General features: G+C 40.4%; 1 protein-coding gene across 1 annotated transcript in view; it reads right to left on the reverse strand.

The window, feature by feature from the left end:
• LOC119488552 (unconventional myosin-VIIb) overlaps positions 1-23,567 on the reverse strand; it is a 34,151-nt gene that overhangs the window by 8,182 nt on the left and 2,402 nt on the right. Inside the window, exons 7-40 of the mRNA XM_037770309.1 lie at positions 21,807-21,928; positions 21,571-21,713; positions 21,372-21,485; positions 21,071-21,224; positions 20,905-20,981; positions 20,696-20,815; positions 18,767-18,906; positions 18,454-18,664; positions 18,235-18,370; positions 17,982-18,151; positions 17,733-17,873; positions 17,458-17,616; positions 17,288-17,380; positions 15,701-15,795; positions 15,525-15,609; positions 15,216-15,434; positions 12,143-12,352; positions 11,847-12,059; positions 11,175-11,333; positions 10,795-11,088; positions 10,558-10,718; positions 9,881-10,007; positions 9,664-9,783; positions 7,239-7,412; positions 5,242-5,469; positions 4,986-5,153; positions 4,780-4,897; positions 2,651-2,777; positions 2,390-2,553; positions 2,097-2,278; positions 1,888-2,009; positions 1,639-1,793; positions 1,272-1,425; positions 443-598 (exon numbers count right to left, since the gene is read on the reverse strand). Coding sequence (XP_037626237.1) covers positions 443-598; positions 1,272-1,425; positions 1,639-1,793; positions 1,888-2,009; positions 2,097-2,278; positions 2,390-2,553; positions 2,651-2,777; positions 4,780-4,897; positions 4,986-5,153; positions 5,242-5,469; positions 7,239-7,412; positions 9,664-9,783; positions 9,881-10,007; positions 10,558-10,718; positions 10,795-11,088; positions 11,175-11,333; positions 11,847-12,059; positions 12,143-12,352; positions 15,216-15,434; positions 15,525-15,609; positions 15,701-15,795; positions 17,288-17,380; positions 17,458-17,616; positions 17,733-17,873; positions 17,982-18,151; positions 18,235-18,370; positions 18,454-18,664; positions 18,767-18,906; positions 20,696-20,815; positions 20,905-20,981; positions 21,071-21,224; positions 21,372-21,485; positions 21,571-21,713; positions 21,807-21,928 — 5,211 coding nt within the window. The remainder of the gene's footprint in view (positions 1-442; positions 599-1,271; positions 1,426-1,638; positions 1,794-1,887; positions 2,010-2,096; positions 2,279-2,389; positions 2,554-2,650; positions 2,778-4,779; positions 4,898-4,985; positions 5,154-5,241; positions 5,470-7,238; positions 7,413-9,663; positions 9,784-9,880; positions 10,008-10,557; positions 10,719-10,794; positions 11,089-11,174; positions 11,334-11,846; positions 12,060-12,142; positions 12,353-15,215; positions 15,435-15,524; positions 15,610-15,700; positions 15,796-17,287; positions 17,381-17,457; positions 17,617-17,732; positions 17,874-17,981; positions 18,152-18,234; positions 18,371-18,453; positions 18,665-18,766; positions 18,907-20,695; positions 20,816-20,904; positions 20,982-21,070; positions 21,225-21,371; positions 21,486-21,570; positions 21,714-21,806; positions 21,929-23,567) is intronic.

Consider the following 23,567-nt stretch of genomic DNA (forward strand, 5'->3'; position numbering starts at 1 on the left):
TTTATTTATAGAGGATGCCATGCAAATGTGGTCGTGTCACTGCGAAAGGGATGCAACATATTGCACAGTGTGCTGATGTGAGCATCGCTGCGAGCAAGTTCTGCCTTAAACTGCACAACTTGCCCTCGACAGATCTAGAATAAGAAGCTCATATGGTTCAGTTATATGGGAGATATTAAAAACACAAGGTGCCACAGCGTGACATTTCCTTTTCTCACATTGTGGTGTCATGTCGCATCATGGTGGCTGCTAACCCGAGTGTTGCAACAGCCTTGTACTTTTGTACAAGCAACATTAGCTGCTCTAGAAACCACCCTGTCACTGTTTGCACACACCCTCTGCGTCATCCCACACTCTTCATTTAGTACACCCTTCTTTGAAACACGGGGGGGGAACACATTGCTGTGTGTCGGTGACGTGTACTACAGCATGTTGGGCTAACCTCAGGGAGCTCTGCAGACGCTGCAGGCAGTCGGCGGTGAGGGGCTCTCTGCGGCGCGACTCCAGAAAGCGTTGAGTGTGCCTCAGAAGAGACTGGCTGGGAGGAAACAGGCCGCAGCAGAGCCACAGCAGCTGCCAGCCCTGCTCCACGCTGAACCTGGCAACACAGACAACATGTAGGACACTATGAAGCATATGATGAAATGGAGTCTTGGATTATATTCAAAACCATTCTTGGACACTGAAACATGGGCGGGGGGCACGCTTATGTTTTTTTTTTTTACTGTTTGTACTTCCTGTCTAAATAAAGAAAACTACACAAGGGAATAACAGTTCTAGCTACTTCAATTCACCAGATTTAGCTTAAAATATTTATTTTTCTTTTTAAAATTAGCTAGAGATAGAACTAGCAATTACTTTCATTATCAATTAATCTGTCACATATTTATTGATTAATCAATTAACCATTTGACCTATAAAATATGATGAAATTGTAAAAAGAAATGTTTTGTTTTGTCTGACCAACAGTCCAAAACCTGAATATATTCAGTTAACAATGATATAAAACAGAGAAAAGCAGAACATGTTTTATTGGATAACCAGAGAATTCTCAATTTGAATTGATAATCAAAATTGTTTTCTGTCAATTGGCTTATTGTTGCAGTGCTTTACCATCTACAATAACAAAACAATGTATCATTACAGTAACAGAATAGGTCTATACCTTTGAGAAACTGCCTTATTGTCATTCTAATACGTCATAAATAGAAATATTACTGAAGTGATGTAGAAAAGTGAGAACCTGAGATAGTGAAATAACATAATCGTACCGGTTGTTATTGCTGCTCATCTGCTTCATGATCTGACAATAGATCTCATCCCTGAGCGCTTCGTTTTGAGTGGCGGGGCCAAAGATCTGGTCGGTGAGCTCGAGAGGACTCTGCGTCTGTTTGGTGGGGTAATCTCCCATATATTTCAGGATCGGTACACAACAGTCAAGGAAAAGCAATAAATGAGTGACGGCTGGACAACCAAGCAGACCATAGGATTCAGATAACACTGGCTGTCAACATAGCTTGATACCCACTGCAGGGCCTACTGTTACTGGGCTTCCATGAGAATGCTCATCCAACTTCTGTGTTTTGATACATATTTACTCCAGCTTGTAGAAAACTAAATCCCTGAAGTAGAGGATATCAGTGAAGGCCAGACAGCCTTTGTGGCTGAGCTCTGGGTTGGCCACTAGTTTCTTGAGGAGGGGCTGTCTGAGTGGCTCTCTGGAGTTTGCCCACAGCCTCTCAGGAGCAGCATTCCTGGACATCACCTGACGGTTCACATCCTTAGTAGGCTGCCTGTGGGATCAAGGAAACAAGATGGGTATTCGTCCTGTCAGTGCTGTTCCAGTGAACATTATCCTGCTGAAAAAAAGAGAGCATTTCCAGATACCTGAAGTACTCAAGGGAGAATTCTCTCAGCGTGACAGGAGCTAATCTCTCTATTGTTCCTGTTTCTTTCTGGTTTTCATCTATGATGTTCTTCCTCTGGTTGGGGGACAAGTTGAGGAGGCTCTGAAATAAAGAAACCACATTTATTAATCTACAGATCCTGAGCACAATAACTCATCTGAGAAGGCTGTGTCATTGACATCTCCGTACCATGACCTCATTGGTGGGTTTACTGAGTGTTGGCAGGATTAAGATGGCCTCGGTGGGGACGGCTCCCGTTTTTCTCGTGCTCTCATTCTGGCCCTTTATCCAGCCACGTTGCTGAGAAAACTCGTCATCTTTAATTATTATAATGAGCTCTCCTTTCTTGAAGCTCAACAATGTTGTGTCATCTGTAGACGAATGGAAGTCAACTCAGAAATCAGTTAACAATTAGCAGAAATTACCCTAAAAGAGATAATTCAGCTGTGACCACATAGAAAAAACAAATTCAGGCCTCTGACCTTGATCGGCTTCCTTCAGGGTCACAGCATACTGAGATCTCTCGGTCAGTCCACTGAGGAACATAGTAACCAGCTCTGCCATGTCCTCAGCTGTCCCTCCACTCAGAGTGAAGTCTCCTTTGAGTGTCAGCAGGCTCACCGCCTGGCCAGACGCTTTACCCTCCCTGGATAACACAAGTAACACCACACTGTTTTAGTAAAGTCTTCCTCACTGTAACTGGCACACTACACTGCTTCCTCCTCCTCTGATTCGGTCTCTACCTGACGGTGTGGACGCCGGTGACTTCAGGGAAGGAAAGCTCCAGCAGCCTCTTCTCTCTCTCGTCCAGGAACGTGATACCAGTCCAGTTTATGGCCACAATGAACTTGCTCTTTGGCAGCGCAGGGCCTTAAAAAGAGCAACAAACCCAATAAATCATGACTCGTGGAAGACATGAGGGGAGTTATGAGATGTATTCCTGTCCAGCAGTAAAGTGTTGCTTGCACTTTCTGAATCATTTCAGCCACCCTGAAGGAAAGAGCTCGAGTGCAGCATTAATATTTACAGTAGTAGAGGCCCGATCATCAACCCACTGATAAGGGGCTGCAACTAACAATTACTTTCATAAATAATTCATCAGTTACTTTCTTGATTAATCGATTAGTCAGTTAAACAGAGCCCCAGAAGGGACATGGAGGGGAAATAAATCAAAGGTTGTAAAGAAAAAAAAGATGCACTTTTATAAGATCTGGCAAACTTTTTAGGTAAATGTACTTTGGGGTCAGTGCAGCAGCATGGCAACAACAACAACATTGGGGCGCACACACCCGTGGGAGAGCATCATAGAATTTTATTTTGACATTGGCCTCAAATATAAAGACAAGACAAATGAGACAAGATTTAGCTAGCTAGCGCACCCCGCGGTCCGTCCGCCCCAAGCGTGATTTATACTTGCCTCATCCGCGAGGGTCGTGAGCATCCGCGTGGCCAAAGTGATGTCACACCATCAGACACCGCCTTTCGCCGGGGTTCTGTGCAGCAGGTTTTCACCTATACACGCATGTCCAAATGTTTCTAACTACTGATTTATCCGATACGTCTGAGTTCATGGCTTCTATTGGGAACACATACTGTCTGTTTAGTTTGAAATAAAGCTCTAACAGCAATGAATCGTTCACTGGGAAACTCCATTAGATATGTTACATTGAGGAATTGTGTCGTAGAAGCCTGTATAATTCCTTTTATCTTACCAGCATATTGCAATGTGATCTGTTGAGTTAAAGAGGACCGATGCTTATTTTCAGGTTCATACTGGTATTTTGGGCTTCAGAACATGAACAGAACATGTTTACACGATTTAATGTTCAAAAAACGCTTTACTTTTCTCATACCGTCTGTGCTGCAGCACCCCAAATTTATAATAATGGAGTGCATGATGCCTTCAATCATTTCATCTTTCCAAGTTTTAAAAATTTTCAATTCAGCACAAAAACACGTTTTTTTTACACCTATGGGGTGTATATTATCGCAACTTGCTTAACAAATTTAAATTGATGTAATTATCATGATTTGTCAAACTATAAAATATATAAATAAGGGCTGTCAATAGATTAAAATATTTAAAAAAATATTGCGATTAATCGCATGATTGTCTATAGTTAATCGGGAATAATCGCAAATTAATCGCACATTTTTTATCTGATCAAAATGTACCTTAAAGGGAGATTTGTCAAGTATTTAATCCTCTTATCAAAATGGGAGTGGACAAATATGTTGCTTTATGCAAATGTATGTATATATTTATTATTGTAAATCAATTAACAACACAAAACAATGACAGATATTGTCCAGAAACCCTCACAGGTACTGCATTTTGCATAAAACAATATGCTCCAATCATAACATGTCAAACTGCAGCCCAACAGGCAACAACAGCTGTCAGTGTGTCAGTGTGCTGACTTGACTATGACTTGCCCCAAACTGCATGTGATTATCATAAAGTGGGCATGTCTGTAAAGGGGAGACTCGTGGGTACCCATAGAACTCATTTACATTCACTGATCTGGAGATCAGAGGTCAAGGGATCCCTTTGAAAATGGCCACGGCAGTTTTTCCTCTCCAAAATTTGTGAGCGTTCTTTAACCTCCTCCAAGCTAGTATGACATGGTTGGTACCGATGGATTCTTTAGGTTTTCTAGTTTCAAATGATACCAGTATCTTCACTCTAGCTTTAAAACAGAGCCAAAGAGCTACAACCCAAAAATCGCAAGTTAGCGATAATGCGTTAAAGAAATTAGTGGCATTAAAACAAATTTGTGTTAAAGCATTATTATCGCGTTAACTTTGACAGCCCTAATTTAAATACATACAACAGAGAGGCGATACACAGTCTATGCCGATAGATGCCTACCTGACAGTTTGACAACTTCAAAGAAGCGAGAGAAGAACATGGGCCACTTCTCTCGGGCGTAGTCGACCATCTCCGCCTTAACGGAATCGGCTTTCTGTCTTGAACTCAAATATGAACCCTTGTGTGGTTTGAGAAAAATAGACAGAAACTTCAACTCAAGGCCATTATAGACAGTTTTTTGTGTGCAGCACTGTGGTGAGACTGACCTGAGCATGAGCGGAGCTGACCATTTGCACCCATTTGGCCTCTGACTTGGCTTCCAGCAGAGAGTTGTTGATGCAGTCCTGAACGGCTTCCTTCACATGTTCTGGGCTGCTGCCTGAGCCATGCTGGACATATAAATGTTTCGCAGCGAGCTGAACGAAATCATCCTCCTGTGGAAAGGGAAATGTGGAAAAAAAGATGTAAATTTAAATCTGACAGTATCGCAGGAAGAAGATTACCATCCAACTGTAAGCCCACCTTTTCACTCTGGTACTCTCCGAACTTCAGACCGTGGATGATCTGTTTGTAGATGAGGTCCGTGCTAATCTTGTCCTCTTTGCAGTCGTGCCAGGGGGTGAAGACCTCCTTGCGGAAGAAGAGACGCCAGGGAGCGTGCTGTTCCTGCCCTCCTCTCCTCTTTACTTCCTGCTCACACTGGGAGATGGCATCCATCACATGCTCCCGGCCGCTGCCCAGAGCCCACACCTTCAGGACAGGTCAACATTTCGTAGTTATAGATATCCAGATATTTTTAAATTACTAAAACGGGACAACACAATACATTTTTTCTTAATATAAAGTCTTAAAATGGTGTGACAATGCAGCTTTCCCAGTGTGTTTAAGTTGTAAAGTTTATTTGCATGTTATGTGCTAGCACTAGCACAGCTAGCGCAAACTTGTGCAAACTGTAAATATAAATAAACTAACCAATCCATTAAACTGTGATTATGCTCATCCACTGCATATTTGAAAAGCATCATGTTTATATTGTCCAATAAACATAAACCAGTCCATATGCAAAATGTTAGTACCTATTTGTCAAATGGAAAATGGTAAGTCCTTAAAGCTGCAGCTGGTAACTTTGAGCAAATATAATAAAAAGTTATTTCTATAAAACAGTCACTATAACCTGACAGTAGTGACCACAAATCCTCAGGGACTTCTACCGGGGCACCATAGAGAGCCTCCTGACAGGCTGCTTCACCACCTGGTATGGCAGCTGCACCAACGTGGACCGTAAGGCGCTGGGAAGGGTGGTGCGCTCGGCCCAACACATCACCGGGTGCGAGCTGCCCAGCCTGCAGGAGCTTTACGCCCAGCGGTGCCTCAGGAAGTCCCTGAGGGTCATTAAGGACACAACACCCCCCCACAACAGCCTGTTCTCCCTCCTGCCCTCTGGTAGAAGATACAGGACCCCCAGGACTCACACCAGCAGACTGAGGAACAGTTTTTTCCCCCAGGCCATCAGACTTTTAAATCGATAATTCATTCGACACATTATTACACAAAAATATATCTTATACTGTTTATACTGTATATATTCTTAATATATATGTTCTTAATATGCCTGTATATGTTCTTAATATGCCCTTGTATAAAGTATTTCCTTTTATAATTGTAATGTAAATGTAATTGTAATGTAAATGTAAATGTAATATAATTTATTATTTTAATGGAGCTTCCCAGCAAAAAGTATTTCACACGTTTGTACCTATACAACCGGCGTGACAATAAACATCTTGAATCTTGAATCTAGTGCATGAGACAGATAACCTGTAAAAAAATCATGTTCCTCTGTGTCCTCCCAGTGCTCCTAATGACATTTGCAAAATTTCCCCATGCCCGAAGGAAAACAACCAATCACAGCCAAGGAGTCTCTAAAGCAGCTGTCAATCACTGCTCTCGAAACTCTGAAACTCCAATTAAACGGTCAAACTAGGCAGCGCTGATCAAATAGGAATCAATATTCTGTTACTGTAATGTCTATTTCTTGCCTCAAATGTTTTCAGAAACATCTTGTAGTGCACTCTTTAGCTGTAAAATGAGAAAGTTTGTGACCCGGCAGCCATGTTGAAAACCAAGCACCGCCCATCAGCCGAAGCAAACCATCTCATTATTTTACAGCTAAATGGTAAAATATATTTGTGTTTATGTTATATCGCGAGCAGCGATTTACAGCTGCTTAGAGACTCCTTGGCTGTGATTGGTTGTTTTCCTTCGGGCATGGGGAAATTTTGCAAACGTCATTAGGAGCACTGGGAGGACACCAGAGGAACGTGTTTTTTTTTTAACAGATTATCTGTCTCATGCACAACTATCGGGATATAGGGACAGTTTTGTAAAAATAACTTTTTTATCATATTAGCTCAAAGTACAAAGTACAAATAATCCATGCGATACATTTTTAATAGCAGATTTACTCGTCACCTACTGTACTACAGGAACATATACACAGAGCGGAAGTAAGTGCGTACCTTTTCATACAAGGCGACGTACACAGAAAAGCCAAAGGTGTCTTTGAGTTTGACTTTGTTAGAGAGGAGCTGGCAGATCTCTTTGGAGGTAGACGCTGAGTCGACAGGCAGGTTAATGGAGCGTCCATCCATCAGCATCACAGACACAATCATGGGCTTTTTCGTCTTGGTTGCCTACAACAGTACAGGAACAAAATGACAATGTTGATTAAATAGTAATGAGATCTACTGTGCAGGAAAGTTCATAAATGCAAAAGGCTCGGTTCACTCAAATTACAAAAATACATGTTCTCACTTACCTGGTGGTATAGTGCCATGCAGAGACAGTTATGGATATAATTTGTGTCTCTGAGATTTCAACTACAGCCACAATAAAATTGAGGTCAACAGTATTCTGTTTGTGGTGCTCACAGCACAGAAAACTGTCAAATGTCATCAACACTTATAATATATACAGTATAATACATAATAATATAATATAATATGTATAAAAGCATAAAGCAGAAGAAAAATAGAAATAAAGGAGTATTTATGTAAATTATGTAATGCTACAATATATGTAGAGAACTATAAATAATACAAATGAAAATATAAGTATAAGAAATATGTACAAATATGTGCATCAAATATTGTATGTGTTTGATGCACATATTTGTAGATATTTCTTATATTTTCAGGCACAACCATCTCTAGGGTTTACAGAGAATGGTCCGAAAAAGAGAACATATCCAGTGAGCGGCAGTTGTGTGGACGAAAATGCCTTGTTGATGTCAGAGGTCAGAGGAGAATGGGCAGAGTGGTTCGAGATGATAGAAAGGCAACAGTAACTCAAATAACCACTCGTTACAACCAAGGTACGCAGAATACCATCTCTGAACGCACAACACGTCCAACCTTGAAGCAGGTGGGCTACAGCAGCAGAAGACCACCCGGTACTAGCAAGGTGTACCTAATAAAGTGGCCGGTGAGTGTATATAAACTGGAAAAACAAAGTTCGGAAACTTGTGTTTGGTGGATTATTTCTCTGTTGTTACAATGCTAATGGTCATTGTATTTTACATCGTTGGAAAGCCTGTTTATCTACCTTCACAATGATGTCCAACTTGTAAGGAACATGCATTTGTGGGATGAGCAGCACAGCTGATTATGTGGGGAGCGCCCAAGAAAAATTTGCCAAAATGCTCCGTCAATGGTAAACAGTGTATTCTTCCTGTTGGTGTTGACTCTTGTTTTGAGTTGTTTGGTGGATTGGATGATTGAACTCTCTATCAGTAACAAGGAACAAACAAGACGTATTGGCTATTTTACACTTTATTCATTTAATACAATATGTCAGGAGCCTCAGTAGCGGTGGAAGATCAATACGCAGCCACAACAGCCTGGCACCTCCTCCTCATGCTGGTCACCAACCTGGTGACATGTTGCTGTGGGATGGCGTTCCATTCCTCAACCAGGATTGGTTGCAGGTCAGCCAGCGTGGTTGTGTTGGTCACTCTAACACGTACAGCACGCCCAAGCTGATCCCACAAGTGTTGAATTGGGTTGAGGTGTGGACTCTTGGCAGGCCGTTCCATTCTCTCTACTACCACATTGTGGAGGTAGTCTGTGATAACCCTGGCTCTGTGGGGGCGAGCCTTGTCATCTTGGAGGATGAAGTTAGGTCCCAGATTGTGGAGATATGGGATCGCCACTGGCTGCAGAATCTTATCCCGATATCTCACTGCATTGAGATGGTCTTCAATGATGACAAGCCTTGTTTTGCCAGTGAGGGAGATGCCGCCCAACACCATGACACTGTCCCCACCAAAAGCTGTTACTCCATCGGTGCAACAATCAGCATAGCGTTCTCCACGTCGTCTCCATACTCCATACCCTGCCATCCGACTTTGGCAGACAGAACCTGGACTCATCACTGAACATGACATTCCCCCACATGTTCAGGTTCCATTGTCTGTGTTGTCGACACCAGCGCAAACGGGCCTGACGGTGAAAGGCAGTCATTGCAGGCTTCCTGGTAGCCTTATGAGAATACACTGTTTACCATTGGCAGAGCATTTTGGCAAATCTTTCTTGGGCGCTCCCCACATAATCAGCTGTGCTGCTCATCCCAGAAATGCATGATCCTTACAAGTTGGACATCATTGTGAAGGTAAATAAACAGGCTTTCCAACCATGTAAAATACAATGACCATTAGCATTGTAACAACAGAGAAATAATCCACCAAACACAAGTTTCCGAACTTTGTTTTTCCAGTATATATATCTCAAATCTGTAACACTAGCTACCTGGTGAGAAAATATGTTTTTTTCTTGATTTGGGTAAGCTGTGAACCTTTTTTTCATTATATATATAAAATTCTAATGGGACAATGAACATGAAACCATTGTAAATATTTGCAGGAACATCGTATGTCAGTCTCAGTACCTGCAGCTCCAGCCAGGCTGGAGGCTCCCCTCGCACTCCGTTCATCACTGTGCGTCGCAGCCTTTCAGCACAGTAGGAAGCGTAGCCTCCTGGAGCGAAGCGGATGAAACTTTGTAGGTACTGCCGAAACGAGAGATAAGAAGAGATGAGCGAAACATCAATGCATTCTGCACACTGTTTACGAGACTGAAGCAGCCTTTGCGACTGTTGTACTTACCCTTATAAAGCGATCACTTGGAGGGAAGATGCCCAGACAGAGGGACAGCAGGATCCAGCCACGGAAGTAGCTGTTGCGATTGTTGTTATCTTGTAGCTGCTTGCAGATCTGACAGTAAATCTCATCCCTGGACAGACAACAGACAAATATTGTATTAGTTGAGAAAGAAAACTAGAAATACCACAACACAGTTGTATGCCTCCGCTAACCAATCAAGTTGCAGTTTACATCCATGTCTGTCCAAAATATCATCACTTCATAATTTTATCCTGTTAGTTATTTGTGTGATATTGTCATAATTAGTACATGAATTCTTGAGTTATGTCCAAAAACATGTTTTGTGAGGTCACAGTGACCTTGACCTTTGACAACCAGGTCGAATCAAGTCATTCTTGAATCCAAGTAAACGTTTACACAAAATTTGCTCAAGGCGTTCCTGAGATATTGCTTTCACGAGAATGGGATGGACGTAAGGTCACAGTGTCCTTTGACCACCAAAATCGAATTTGTTCATCCTTGAGTCCAAGTAGATGTTTGCGCCAAATTTGAAGAAATTCCCTGCAGGCGTTCCCAAGATATCGCGTTCACGAGAATGGTCCGGACGGATAGACAACCTGAAAACCTAATGCATAAAAAAATACATGGATGTATGTGATTTCAACTGGAGCTTCTGTTACCTGAGGTCACGTCTGACAATGGCATATCCCACAATAATGTGGAGTTTTTCGAGCGACGTCATCGGCCGGTCCAGGGTGGGTCCTTCTCCAATCATGACGTCACTGTCCTCCTTCACAGTCTGCAGGGTGGGAGGCTTGGACGCTTCAGTCAGATCCTCTGACTGTAAGAAAAAAATATCCATCAATATGTTAAAAGAAATGACTGAGAATGAGAACTCAGCAACACTAACACCTCACCTCCTCCATGATGATGGAGGGTTTCCTGAGGCCTGAAGTGGATTTTGGAATTCCATTTTCTTGAATGGTGGATGCTTTTCTGTTTCTGGACAGTAGGTCAGTGAATGTAGATCCCTTCCTTGTTCGAGGGCTCCCTTCTGGCACAGTGTATCCCTTTGGGTTTGTCTCAGTGGGCACAGCAGAAGCCTTCCTGTTTCTTGTCAGAAGGTCTGTGAAAATGGAGGCCTTTCTGTTTGATGTTGGCTCCTCAGGAACTGTGGAAGGCTTCCTTTCTTTTTTATTCCTCAGCACCCTCTAAAACAGTCAGAAATTATATTTTAAAATCTTTGATAAATTAATGTTAATCTACATAATTAGGCAGTATTCAATATTATATATACCTGATCCAGGCCAACCATGTGGCTGAAACGTCTGTCCTTTCTGGAGATCAGCTCCTTTGGCAGAAGGCGTTCCTGCGTGGAGGTTCCCTGGACCTGCTTCTTCGGATCAGGGAGGTCTCCCATGAACCTCAGGATGATCCACCACACAGTCAGAGAGGCCTGGTAATAACATAACAGAAACACCATGATAAGTTAAAGGTGTTATTGACAAAATTATATATATATAAATACGAATATTTCAAAATAAAATAAGAAAAATACATCCACAAAACCTTTAAAAAGGTGCTGAATAAAAGTATGGCTTTTCCAGAACAAAAAATTATTATGATTGTGAATTAATCATGTTAAAAATGTTGGTGGGTCCAAAATGAATGTTTTGTTTATCTCTGTGGAAGATATCTGACGTTCGACTCCCACTTCTAAAAAGGCTTGTGAGCCAATCGGAAAACGACATTGGTATCACGTGGTATCTCTGGGTCGTTGGAGATTGACGTTAAGTGCCTGGCAATGACTTGTTATGAAGTAAATGCTATGGAACAGGGGAGGGAGAATGCGACATCTAGTGGCTGAATGTTATCAACGTTATCAATAGCACCTTTAATGAAATAAATAAAGATAACCCTCATATGAAAACAACTGAAATGATGAATTAAAGTGGTCTAAGGGAAGCACCAGAACATCTCCTTCATCTTCGTGGTACAGCAGGGGCTGCCGAAGCCTCTGGCGGATGTGGGTGTGGGTGGCAGCACCCTGGAAGTACATGGAGGCAAATTTGGAGAAGGAGTACTCATCCAGGTCATCGTCATCTTCTTTGTGAAGATCTTCCTCCATGGGGATGTCGTCGATGTCTATCTCCTCTGTGATTGTCCTTCTCCCCTCAAACTTCTGAAAACAGATACAGACATGCAGACATGCAGTGTCTGACTCTTCAAGGAATACAAAATGTGCAAAGCTTTCGGTTCCCAAACCTCGAATCCCACAGGCGCTTGCCCCTCCTTCCCTCCAACCATAACGGGCAGGAAGTCAAAGATGCTGTCCACCATCTCCCCGTCTGTGATGGATTCAGTCTGAGCTTTGGCCTCCATCTCTTTCTTCCGCCTCAGCACTTCCTCCAAGTGTTTCTGACGCTCCAAAATGACCCGCCGTTCTTCTTCTTTCTCTTTAGCAGAGAGATACATCTGAAAGAACACACAACACAAAGGAAGATCAGGAAAAAGGCATCATCCTGAACCACAACTGCCTGCAAAATATATTTTACTACCTAACTAACAATGTAACCCAAATAACATAAATAAATTATTCACAGAGGTGGATTTTTTTTTAATATTCGCTTTCTGCTGCTAGTTACAGCATAGTAGCATTAGAGCAGTTTGGGGTTCAGTGCTTTGCTCATAGAGCAGTAGTTACTGAAGCAGGGGCTTCTGACACACTATCCTCTACCACTCATTCCAAACCACAGTGATACATGGAAAGATAGAGTAACTAAAATAATATGAAAAAAAAATAGAAAATATGATTTGATTTAAAAACATACCCACATATTTGTGTTTAGGAGGAAAATAACCATCGATTTATAATTTCATATTATTGTACTGACATTTACTAAATTTACCATCCCAATAACCTGTAAGCCTCCAGCTACAATCAGGCCAGCCATTAGGAATTATGGGCAGGGGGACAGACTTTCCAAATTGGGCCACTCATCCACCCCGACTCCAGGTCGCCCAGATTCATAGGATACCAGTATCTTTACTCCAACTTTAAAAATGAGCCTGCTAGCGGGTTTTATTTGCTAGTCTGCCTATAGCTCCTCATCTTTGTACGTCCAGCTTTGCCTGTCATACCTGCTGCTTCTCCAGAAATGTGTTCATTGCCTCTCTGATCCTTTCATTTTCATGTTCTCTCTGTACCCTGGCTTTTATTTTGTTGAGCCCCCGATCAGGGCTTTCCACAAGGATATGGAGTAGCCAGCCAGAGGGAAACAGTAGCCAGCTAGGGGCGTCTGGGGGCATGCCACCCCGGAGAATTTTTCTTTTTTTATAAAAGCCCAAATTTGGTGACCTGTGGCGCATTGTAATGCTACTATTCCATCATATACACTGATCTTAATTATTGTGTATTTCAATGAGTTTGCCTGCCTGATTGTAAACATGTAGTGAATTATTGTAAAGGAGAATCAGGCTTCTAGTGCATTTTAGCCCACAGTCTGTAATAGTTATTAATATTAAACCACGTCTATTCCTGACTGATCAGAACTTTTCTAATTTAGAATCATAGACCTTATTTATTATTTATTTATTGACACCTTCACTGTGGTTCATCAAGACATGCCACAATGTCACAAAATCACTTGACTCAAATCATGTGAATCTAGTTAATCAACTCAACTTCTATCATCTTCACTATCATCATAATTTATAAAATAGGGGCAGGAACAGCAGGAAGTTCCATTACATCATATTTATATTTATGATTTGGGACATCTGGATCTGTGTATGAGTCCGACCCTCTGGAGATGACGTCATCTCTCATCGATCAGCTGTTTCCCGTTAATTAGGCCTGCCAGAGTTTCATAAGGAACTGATATTAGTTTTACATTTGTCCACGGGTGGGGTCTGTCGGCCACCCGCTCAGTCTGTTCCTCCGTGTGGTGCGCACCCTGCACCCCTCTCACCAGCTGTTTTAATGAAACCAATATATTTATTTAACATGTAAATATATTTAAGTTGTATTGTCATTGATATAGGTCAGTAAGTTAAGTGTTGTTCTTGATCTCATTTAAGGGTCAACCATAGACCTTTGCAAATAGTTAGCTAAAAGTAAAAAGCTCAAAGTAATGGAGACATAGTTTAGAAATGTAGCTAAGAGAGGATAAACATTTGAAATAACTTGCTAAAGTAATGGATAAATGGTTGAAATAGTTAGCTCAAAGTAAGAAACAGTTGGAATAGTTAGCTAAAAGTAACAGTTGAAATACATCCCAATGAATGAAAACGGGTGAATTAGTTAGCTAAACGTAATAAATAACTGGCTAAATGGTTGGCTAAAGTTAAGGGATAAATGATTTAGAGCGTTAGCTAAGAGAAGAGAAACATTTGAAATAGCTAGCTAGCTAAAGTAACGAATAAACAGCTAACGTTAGCTAAAGTAACGAATAAACAGCTAACGTTAGCTAAAGTAAAGAATAAACAGCTAACGTTAGCTAAAGTAACGAATAAACAGCTAACGTTAGCTAAAGTAAAGAATAAACAGCTAACGCTAGCTAAAGTAACGAATAAACAGCTAACGCTAGCTAAAGTAACGAATAAACAGCTAACGTTAGCTAAAGTAAAGAATAAACAGCTAACGTTAGCTAAAGTAACGAATAAACAGCTAACGTTAGCTAAAGTAAAGAATAAACAGCTAACGTTAGCTAAAGTAACCAATAAACAGTTGAAATAATTAGCTAAAAGGAACTGATAAATGAATGAAATAGTTCACTAAAAGTAACAGTTAAACAGTTGAAATAATACCTCACAAATGGACAGGTGGAATAGTTAACTAAAAGTCATAAATAAGTGGTTAAATGGATAAATGGGTTATATTGTTAGCTAAGAGAGGATAAACATTTGAAATAGCTAGCCAGCTAAAGTAATACCTCACGTTAGCTAAAAGTAAGGAATAAACAGTTGAAATAATTAGCTAAAAGGAACTGATAAATGAATGGAATAGTTAGCTAAAAGTACCAGTTAAACAGTGGAAATAACTCAAAATGAATGGATAAGTGAAATAGTTAGCTCAAAGTAATAAACAGGCAAACTCAGTAGCTCAAAGTAATGCATAAACAGTAGAGATAATTAGCTAAAAGTAATCAATAGTTCAAATAGTTAGCTTAAAGTCATGGACATTTGGAACATGACAGGTGGTGTCGATGAAAGGGAACTTGAGTTGAGGGTCTTGAGTTGAGTCCCTGCTGTACCAGATCAAACCAGCAGGGACTTAACCTTCTTTTACGATTGTCACCCAGAGAGGGTTCTAAATAGTTCTTTAAGTTCAACTTACATCTGTTTTGATCTTTTTGATAGCTTTTCTTGCCAGCCCACCCCTGGTGTGTGCCTGCAGGAGGATCACAGCGTCTCTCTTGCGCTTCCATTCCTTCCTGGCCAGGTATCCTCTGACTCGGGCCTGCAGCACAATGGCTGCCTCGCGCTCCTTCTTATACTGGAAGTGGAGCTGACGAGACCGCACCTGTGCCTGCAGCCTCGCAAAGCCCAGCTGGACCTAGAATTAGAATATGATTGAAGGGGTTTATTGCATGTCAGGCCTATATTTTCACTTTGATAAATACTGATGTATTAAACAGTGAATCACCACTTTGTAGAGCTTTCTGCCTTTGTGTCCTCTCCAGTATTTCTGAATGATGAGAGCACCTGCTTTTTTCCTTAGGAATTCTCTCCTTTAGAGGGCATGAGTCATACGGACATGAAGTTATAAGTCACATGAGCACAAAAACCAAAGCAGCTCATTTTGCAGTTTTTGTCCCATACCTGTATTTGTAGCCTCTCAGGACTTTCTGGATCAGAAGTGCTTTCTCATTTAGTTCTTTCATTCGCTCCAGTTCGAGCATGGTGTCATGGAAGTCCTGAGAGAAAACAGTAGCAAGTTGTTGGTTTTTTTATTTAAGTGGATTATATTATAATCAACTGAATACCTAATTAAAAAAATAAACAATTAATGAAATAATGTGGTTTTTGAGGCTGTACTTAAGCAGAGTGGTGCAACAAGCTAAATGCTAACATTAGCATGCTAACATTCTCACAATGGCAATGCTAACATGCTGTGCTGCTGTTTAATGCTTACCATGTTCACCATTTTAGTTTAATGTGTTCTATGCTAAAATTTGCTAATTAACAACACAAAATACTGCTGATGTGAATGCCATTAGTTTTGCAGGTATTTAGTCATAAACCAAAGTATTGGTCAGATTGAAATTAGGATCTGATGATGCCATTACATGAAAAGTCAGGCCAACCGACAGACCAACATTGCCATCCTCGGAGCCACGCCGCTAAAAACTATATTTAACTTCATCAAATACAATATGACTTGATATTTTACAATCTGACTAACTGAATTTGAGCAGTGGACACCTGAATTTTGTATTTGAATTTGTGAACTCTAAAAGTTACCTTTTTACTTACTTGAAATTACTTACTAGAAATTTCTAGGAATAATTGAAACCACACAAATTCAGATGGATACGGAAGCCCTAAACGGATATGATTCAAACATTTTTTTTAATGCAGTTATCTTGAGAAAACAAGCTTTGTTATCTCGAGATAACAAGATAATTAACTCGTCACCACGAGAAAACAAAAGGTTGTTTTTTTATATTTCTTATATTGTTTGGGTCAAAGCAGCCGAAGGTAAATGCATTCAAACGGCCCAGACCGAGCTGACAGTGATGGACTTGGTGAAGTTGGCGGAAGTATACACCTGACTAAGTCTAGTTTTCAAAATAAGGTGTTAACAAGGGTACATACAAAATACATATCTGCAAAAAACATTAATTGGATTATATTCACCAGAAGTATAAAACATGTTACCTGTGTCCTTTATAAATTACAAAGAAAATACCACAAATTTGCAAGAAAAATGCTTAGATTATTATTAATATTTGGTTTTTGGTTACTGGGAAAATAAGTTTATGAATAATTTGTGACAATAACTGATAAATTAGAGTTGATGAAATCTCAGACACAAAATCCTTCTGCTAACTTCACCAAGTCCTTCGTTTGATTGCATTTACCGTTGGCTGGTTTGACACAAACATTATAAGTAATAAAAGAAAACAACTTTTTGTTTTTAACGAGTTAATTATCTCATTATATCAAGACAACAAAGCTCATTTTTTGAGTTTGCGACATAATTAACTTGTGATCTCGAGATAACAGTATTAAAAAAATGTTTGAATCATGTCCGTTTAGGGCTTCCGTAGATGAATGATTTTTTTAAAGTTAGTTCTTTCAATGGTATAAATTAGGTATTCAGTTGTTTATAACATTCAAATTATTTTGGCTATTGTATGCCTCCATCACTAACAACAGATTGTACATAAAAATGTAAGGCAGTACCTTGAGGAACATCTTTGTCTTGCCAGTCTTCCAGTCGCCCTCTCCAGTAAGCACAGATTCACAAATGCTTTCACAGCATTTCTCTTTACTTTCCTGTTGGAGCAAAATAATCATCAAAAGGTATCTGGATGTCATGATCAAAATGATCACGTAGAAAACCTCCAACTTACTGTTTTGGGATCACAGAGGGAAGTTTTCAGGAGGACACGGTAGCGATTTAGAAACTCATCGAATGTGTAGCGTACAGGATATCCAGCTTTCCGGATCCTGATGGTCTCCATCATGCCAGAGTAACGGAGCTGACGCATACACAGCTCTCTGTCAAACAGCTGGGACACAGAGGGATGTGATCTGATTTACTCACACAAAATTATTTCATTCATTTTTGGTACATATTTAAATAAGTTTTATTTTTGGTTGGAGTGAATGCAGCTTCTTTTCTCACCATGGGCTTCTTGAAGTCATTGGGTTTAATACAGCGTACAAAATAGGGTTGGCACACAGTCAGTGTTTTCATCAGGGAATCCAGAGACTGACGGAACTGGCCAGCCAGAGTTGGAACACGCTTCTTGCCATCAGTCGCTTGCTGTCAGACACAAACAAATGTCACAGTGTAAGTAATAACATACTGATATTTTTTATTTTCCAACTGACTATATCCGTGTCAAATGCTGAGGCTAAAGGCTGCTCTGACCCGCAGGCTGTTGTTGGCCGTGGTGATGATCATCCTGGGGTTGACGCTGCTCTTGATCGTACTGGAAGACAGCACATTTTGAAACGCCTGTTTGAGGAGTTTATTGGTGGAGGTCTCCACCAGCTGAATCAGATCTGAGCTGAGGGCGTCACGGTTTTTCTCAAGGAAACCTCAAAACAAGACAGACACAGTAAGAACAACACACAGGACTTGCACGAGAATGGTTTGCTGCGTTTAAAAGCTTTAAAAGTACCTTTTGAATCATAGTAGACCTCTCCTGCAAAATGTTTGATTCCAAACTGTGTCTCATAGTTGTTCTTAGGGGGAACATAGATGTCCACTTTCCCGTGGACCTGATTCAGTTTTTGGAGAAGGGTGGTATCTGTGCCCTGAAAATCAACAAAAGAAGAGAGTTAAAACCTGCTTTGCTTTGTTACCTTTGACTTTATGAGGTACAAGAAGGATAATAGACCTTGGGGAAGTTGCTCTCCTCATCAATAAGCGCCAGCATGTTCAGAGGTTTACTGGCCAATACGTCCAGGGTGTGTTGGTTGTCTTGGTAGTCAATGTGCTTCCAAACAATGTTTTCACGGGTGTACTCATCCTGCTCCAGCTTGAAAACGTGCCTGACGAAGAACTGCTGCAACTGCTCATTGGCAAAGTTGATGCACAGCTGCTCAAAGCTGCATTAGTTCAACAAATGCAACAGGGAAAGAAAGATGGGTTTTAGTTTAGATCTTAGTCATTGTGTCCTTTGTCTAAAAACAGCAACAATAAACGCCAACCTGTTTTTGTTGAAGTTCTCAAAGCCAAAGATGTCAAGCAAGCCTATTGACTGTCGGACCTCTTTGGAATCCTCAGGTGGCTTGTAAACGGCAGCGTTGATTTTGTCCACGACCCACAGGAAAAGTCTTCCATAAATAGCCTGAACAAATAATACAGAGAATAGCTTCTAATTATAGACAGCACCACAAACTGTATTCAAAACAACAGATGTCATACATTTTGACACAGACATTCATGTTATTACTTCCTTGCTATGGTAAATGACTCCATTTTAACAGTCTCTGCTCTTAGCCTATTTTTAGCCTTTAGGTACATCTGTTTTCAGTAATGACTTATTCGTTGCCAGACTTTGTATTGTTTTATCCACAAAAATGTAATCTGCGGCCTTGACCTGGTCTTCCTTGAAAAAGAGGTTGCTTATATACAAAAAATGGTGCTAAGAAGATAAATGCTTAAGACTTTTCATACTGCCAACTGCAGTTCAAAATGTCCACTTGTCTAGCCAACACTTCAGTTCATTTGAATATGTCAGAAACAGATAGCTGCATGCCATGCTATACGTTGAGCTTAATGCTAACATATAACAACATACTAACATTAGCATTAACATTAGCACATTAACATGATACAATGCTGAATATTACTACGCTGCTAAAGTTAACATATTGTATATTAGCTAGTATCATACCAATATACTAACATTATACTAACATTGTATCCCTGCTTGCTAAAAGTTAGCATGTTAGTTAACATGATCAAATATTAAACATGACTACGCTGCTTAAGCTTACAGAATAGTATATTAGTATCATACCAACATACTATCATTAGCATTACCCTTACGTTCTAACAGTTAGCAGAATAGTTCATACAATACTTCACATACGGGACTATGCTGCTAAAGCTAACATATTAGTATCATTCCTATCATAGCAGCATATTAACACTAGCATGTATCCTTAGGTTCTAACAGTTAGCATGTTAACATGATTCTATGCTGCTAAAGCTAACATATTATTAGGCCTAGATTAGGATCATACCAGCATACTAACATTAGTATTGATCCTTTCATTCTAAAAGTGAGCATGTTAACATGATTCTATACTAAACGGGACTATGTTGTTAAAGTTAACATATTGGTAGATTAGTATGTATCATACCAGCACAGGCCTACTACCATTATCCTTTCACTCGAAAAGTTAACATTTGAATTAAACTTCTCTTTATACATCCATGGTTAATACAACACTAAACGGGACTATGCTGCTAAAGCTAACAGATTTGCATATTAGTAGCATAAGCATAGCCTACTAACATTAGTATTGACCCTTTCATTCTAAAAGTTAGCATGTTAACATGATTCAACACTAAGCAGGACTATGCTGCTAAAGATGACACATTAGTATATTAGTATCATACCAGCATGATAAACGTTAGCATGCTAACAAAATGTTACTGTGCTGCTAAAGTTAACATATTAATATGCTGCTAACATGAATCAGTAAATTAATAAATTAATTAGTAAAACTGATAATATTGAGCTAAGCCTGACAAAGGCCAGCTAGACCAATAGTTTCCAACCTCTCTAGTCTATGACCCCATAAAACAAATCAGTGTCTCTGCAACCCCTGATTGCAGGTGCATTAGTGTGGTATGTGCTGTGAGCAGTTCAACCAAAAACTATTTCCTTCCCTTCTCAGATTGCCTCATTTTAAAGAATTTCAGAGGCCTGAGGTTAAAGAGGTTAAAGAAATATTTGATGTAGAGTCTGAGGAGTCCTAAAACAGCCACTCTACATCTGGTTTCATGTTCTGCCTCACTGGTGGTAAGCGATTCAAGTTTCTACTTTAGAATATGTTAAAATGAGCTGCATTAACATCTGAAATACATTTTTGGCTTTTGAAAACATAGATCAAGACTGAGGTGACCTTGACGAAGGCGTCCCTGCCATCCACGGCCTGGGCAGAGGTCAGGGGTTTGGTCACACTCTCTCTGGCTGTCATGAAGGAGCGCTGAGTCAGACTCTTCTCCAGCGCTTTGGGATCCACCTGAAGTAATGGGACAAACACAGCAAGACAAGGTTATCACCGCTCCTTTTATATGCATATGTAAAAAAAAAAATAAAAAAAATGCATACCTCCAAAAGTTGGCTAGCCATGCTGAAATGGGATGATGTGAGGATGTCACAGCCCTCTAGGTTATGTACTATGGTGCCTGAAATAATACAAGAAAAATGTGTTTAATGGCTCAAAAGATGCAATTATTTCTCTACAGTACATGTATCCCATTGTATGGTGCTGTACCCTTAAAGTCCACATTGCCTAGGTGAAGGATAGCAGCGAGCAGTTTGGAGATTTCCCAGGAGTCATTCTCTGTGAACATGAGGATCTTCAGAGCTGAACGGAAGTGGGCGTATTCCTTCACATCATCACGCCCTTCACAGCTGGTGCACTTTCCCTGGTGATATGATCACATGGTTTAAAGCTAAATGTGAATTCTTATCTGGTTATATGCGGTTCACAGTCACATATTGATTTATCTTCAGGATCCATTAATTAAAGAACGTTTCTTCTAATTTCCCAGTTTGCAGAATTATTTCAGTACCATGGTCAGATAGTTGTACTCAGCAGCAGTCCCAAGGGAAAGAATCTTTTTCTGCTCAGCTGGCATGCCCATCAGCATGTAGTAAAAGATGTGGTAGTTTCTTTCCTCAGGCGCCTGCACACGGAAGCACATGATCTTTACCAGAAGAAAATTTGACTAGTACTGCTCTTGCAAATATTCAGCTAACCAATCTTCCCACCTGACGACAAACTCGGGACTTCTCCAGCAGGTACTGGTCAATGCGGGCCCCTTCAATGGACCCACCGTCGGTGAAGTTGATGTCAATGTACTTCCCAAAACGACTAGAGTTATCATTACGAATGGTTTTGGCATTACCAAAGGCTGAGAAGAAAAACACAAATGTAACAAAGCAGATTAAGTGAAAAAGGGGGGTTTCAGATGATTATGAAAACTTTGTTGGTGTTTTGCTCTTACCCTCCAAGATGGGGTTCGCTTCAAGAATCTGCTGCTCGATCCAGGAGTGCTGGCCGCTCACTGCAGCTAGGAACTGCAGTATGAGCTTGGTGCTCTCAGTTTTCCCTGCTCCTGACTCTCCACTGATGGGGAAAACAAAGAGGTAAGCCTGTGTAGAGACTGTTGCCTGTTTCCCACCTATACCTCTGTTTTAAACCCAATGTGGCAATGCCGTTTAAAAGTTCTCAACATTAAAGTGGCAGTAGGCAACAATATTTTGGCATAATTTGGCAAAAATTCCATAATAACCTTTCAGCATATTGTAATTCAAGTGATCTGAGAGAAAACTACACCTCTGCACCTCCTCATGGCTCTGTTTACAGGCTTTAGAAAATCTTGCCCGTGACGGCAGACTTTGACCAATCACAGGGCATTTCAGAGAGAGCGTTCCTATTGGCTGTTCCACAAAAGGAGATGCGCGTTCACGTCTGGTCTCTACAGATAGTGAAAGCCTCGGTCAATGGCGGAACAACCTACTGAAAAGCTTGCTATTCCAGCATTGGCAGCAACTGCCTACACCTCAAAACAACCCAAAAAAAGAAAGACAGACTTTCAAAAAGACAGTCCAAACTGTTGATGTCGTTAGAAGGTAATGTGTAGCTCGCTGCGGTAGCCTCCTCAGATGTAGCGAGCACGTATGAAGCGCGTGCATATGCCCGTTCTCGTGTGGGGGGAGGGGCTTCGGACAGAGAGGGGAGAGCGGAGAGAGGAGAGAGAGGAGAGAGCAGCTCGAGGGGATGCAGGATTTTGCGTTTTCCGGATTTCTACGCACTGCAGCTTTAACAAAGGTGTTCCACAAGGATCAACTTTAGGTCCTGTTTTTTTTCACAAACTATAACATTGAACCTATGCCTGTATGGTAATAATTGTTGATTCCATGTGTATGCAGATGACACAATTTTATATATGCATGCACTTAGTACCCTGTAGCACAGTTTTGAATCTATACAAAAATCCCTTAACAACTTAAAATTGGTTCTAAATTAAGAAAATAAACACATTCATGCTTTTTTTTATCAATCTAGTGAAGAATCCATGTATCTACACACAAAATGGATTAAAAAATGAAAAGGTTTCCATCTCCAAATATCTTGACATCTCCAAATATCTTGATATCTTTTAAGTTTTATATTCCCAAAATAATAAAGAAGCTTAAACTTATCTTGGGTTCTTATATAGAAACAGGAAGTGCTCCTCTAAAATCAGTAGAAAACATTTGGTCCAGTGCCTTCCAATTGGGGATCATGGTGATGTAGTTTATATGCACACATCAGCTCCTTTCCTAGACCCCCTATATCACAGTTTCATCGCTGCACCCTTTAGCAAAATCTAAACTGGACATCTCAGTCTCACAAAGGTGAGAAACACTGACTCCTTTTCATTTATAAACCACTGATTCAAAAGCTACCTACATGTCTATCCAAACCTCTGAAGTTCTGTAAACCCCTCATGTGCACAGCGCTTTTAGTTTCTTTGAACCATCACAGATGGAGTCATCTTCAGAAAACTCTTGGACTTATGACTCATAGTTTGTCTCTCATTGAAACAATACCTCCAGTTGAATATGAATGTTTTAAATGATCATTTTGTCTTTGTTATCATTTCATCAGCTAGTCTCGTAGTTTTTTTTATGGTAACTCGTGGTAATGTTGTAACAAATGAATATTTATCAATTAATTTTTCTAATAATCAATTGTTGAGCTATACAATGTTGGAAATTGC

This window comes from Sebastes umbrosus, chromosome 5 (genome assembly GCF_015220745.1).
Source record: "Sebastes umbrosus isolate fSebUmb1 chromosome 5, fSebUmb1.pri, whole genome shotgun sequence".
NCBI lineage: Eukaryota > Metazoa > Chordata > Actinopteri > Perciformes > Sebastidae > Sebastes > Sebastes umbrosus.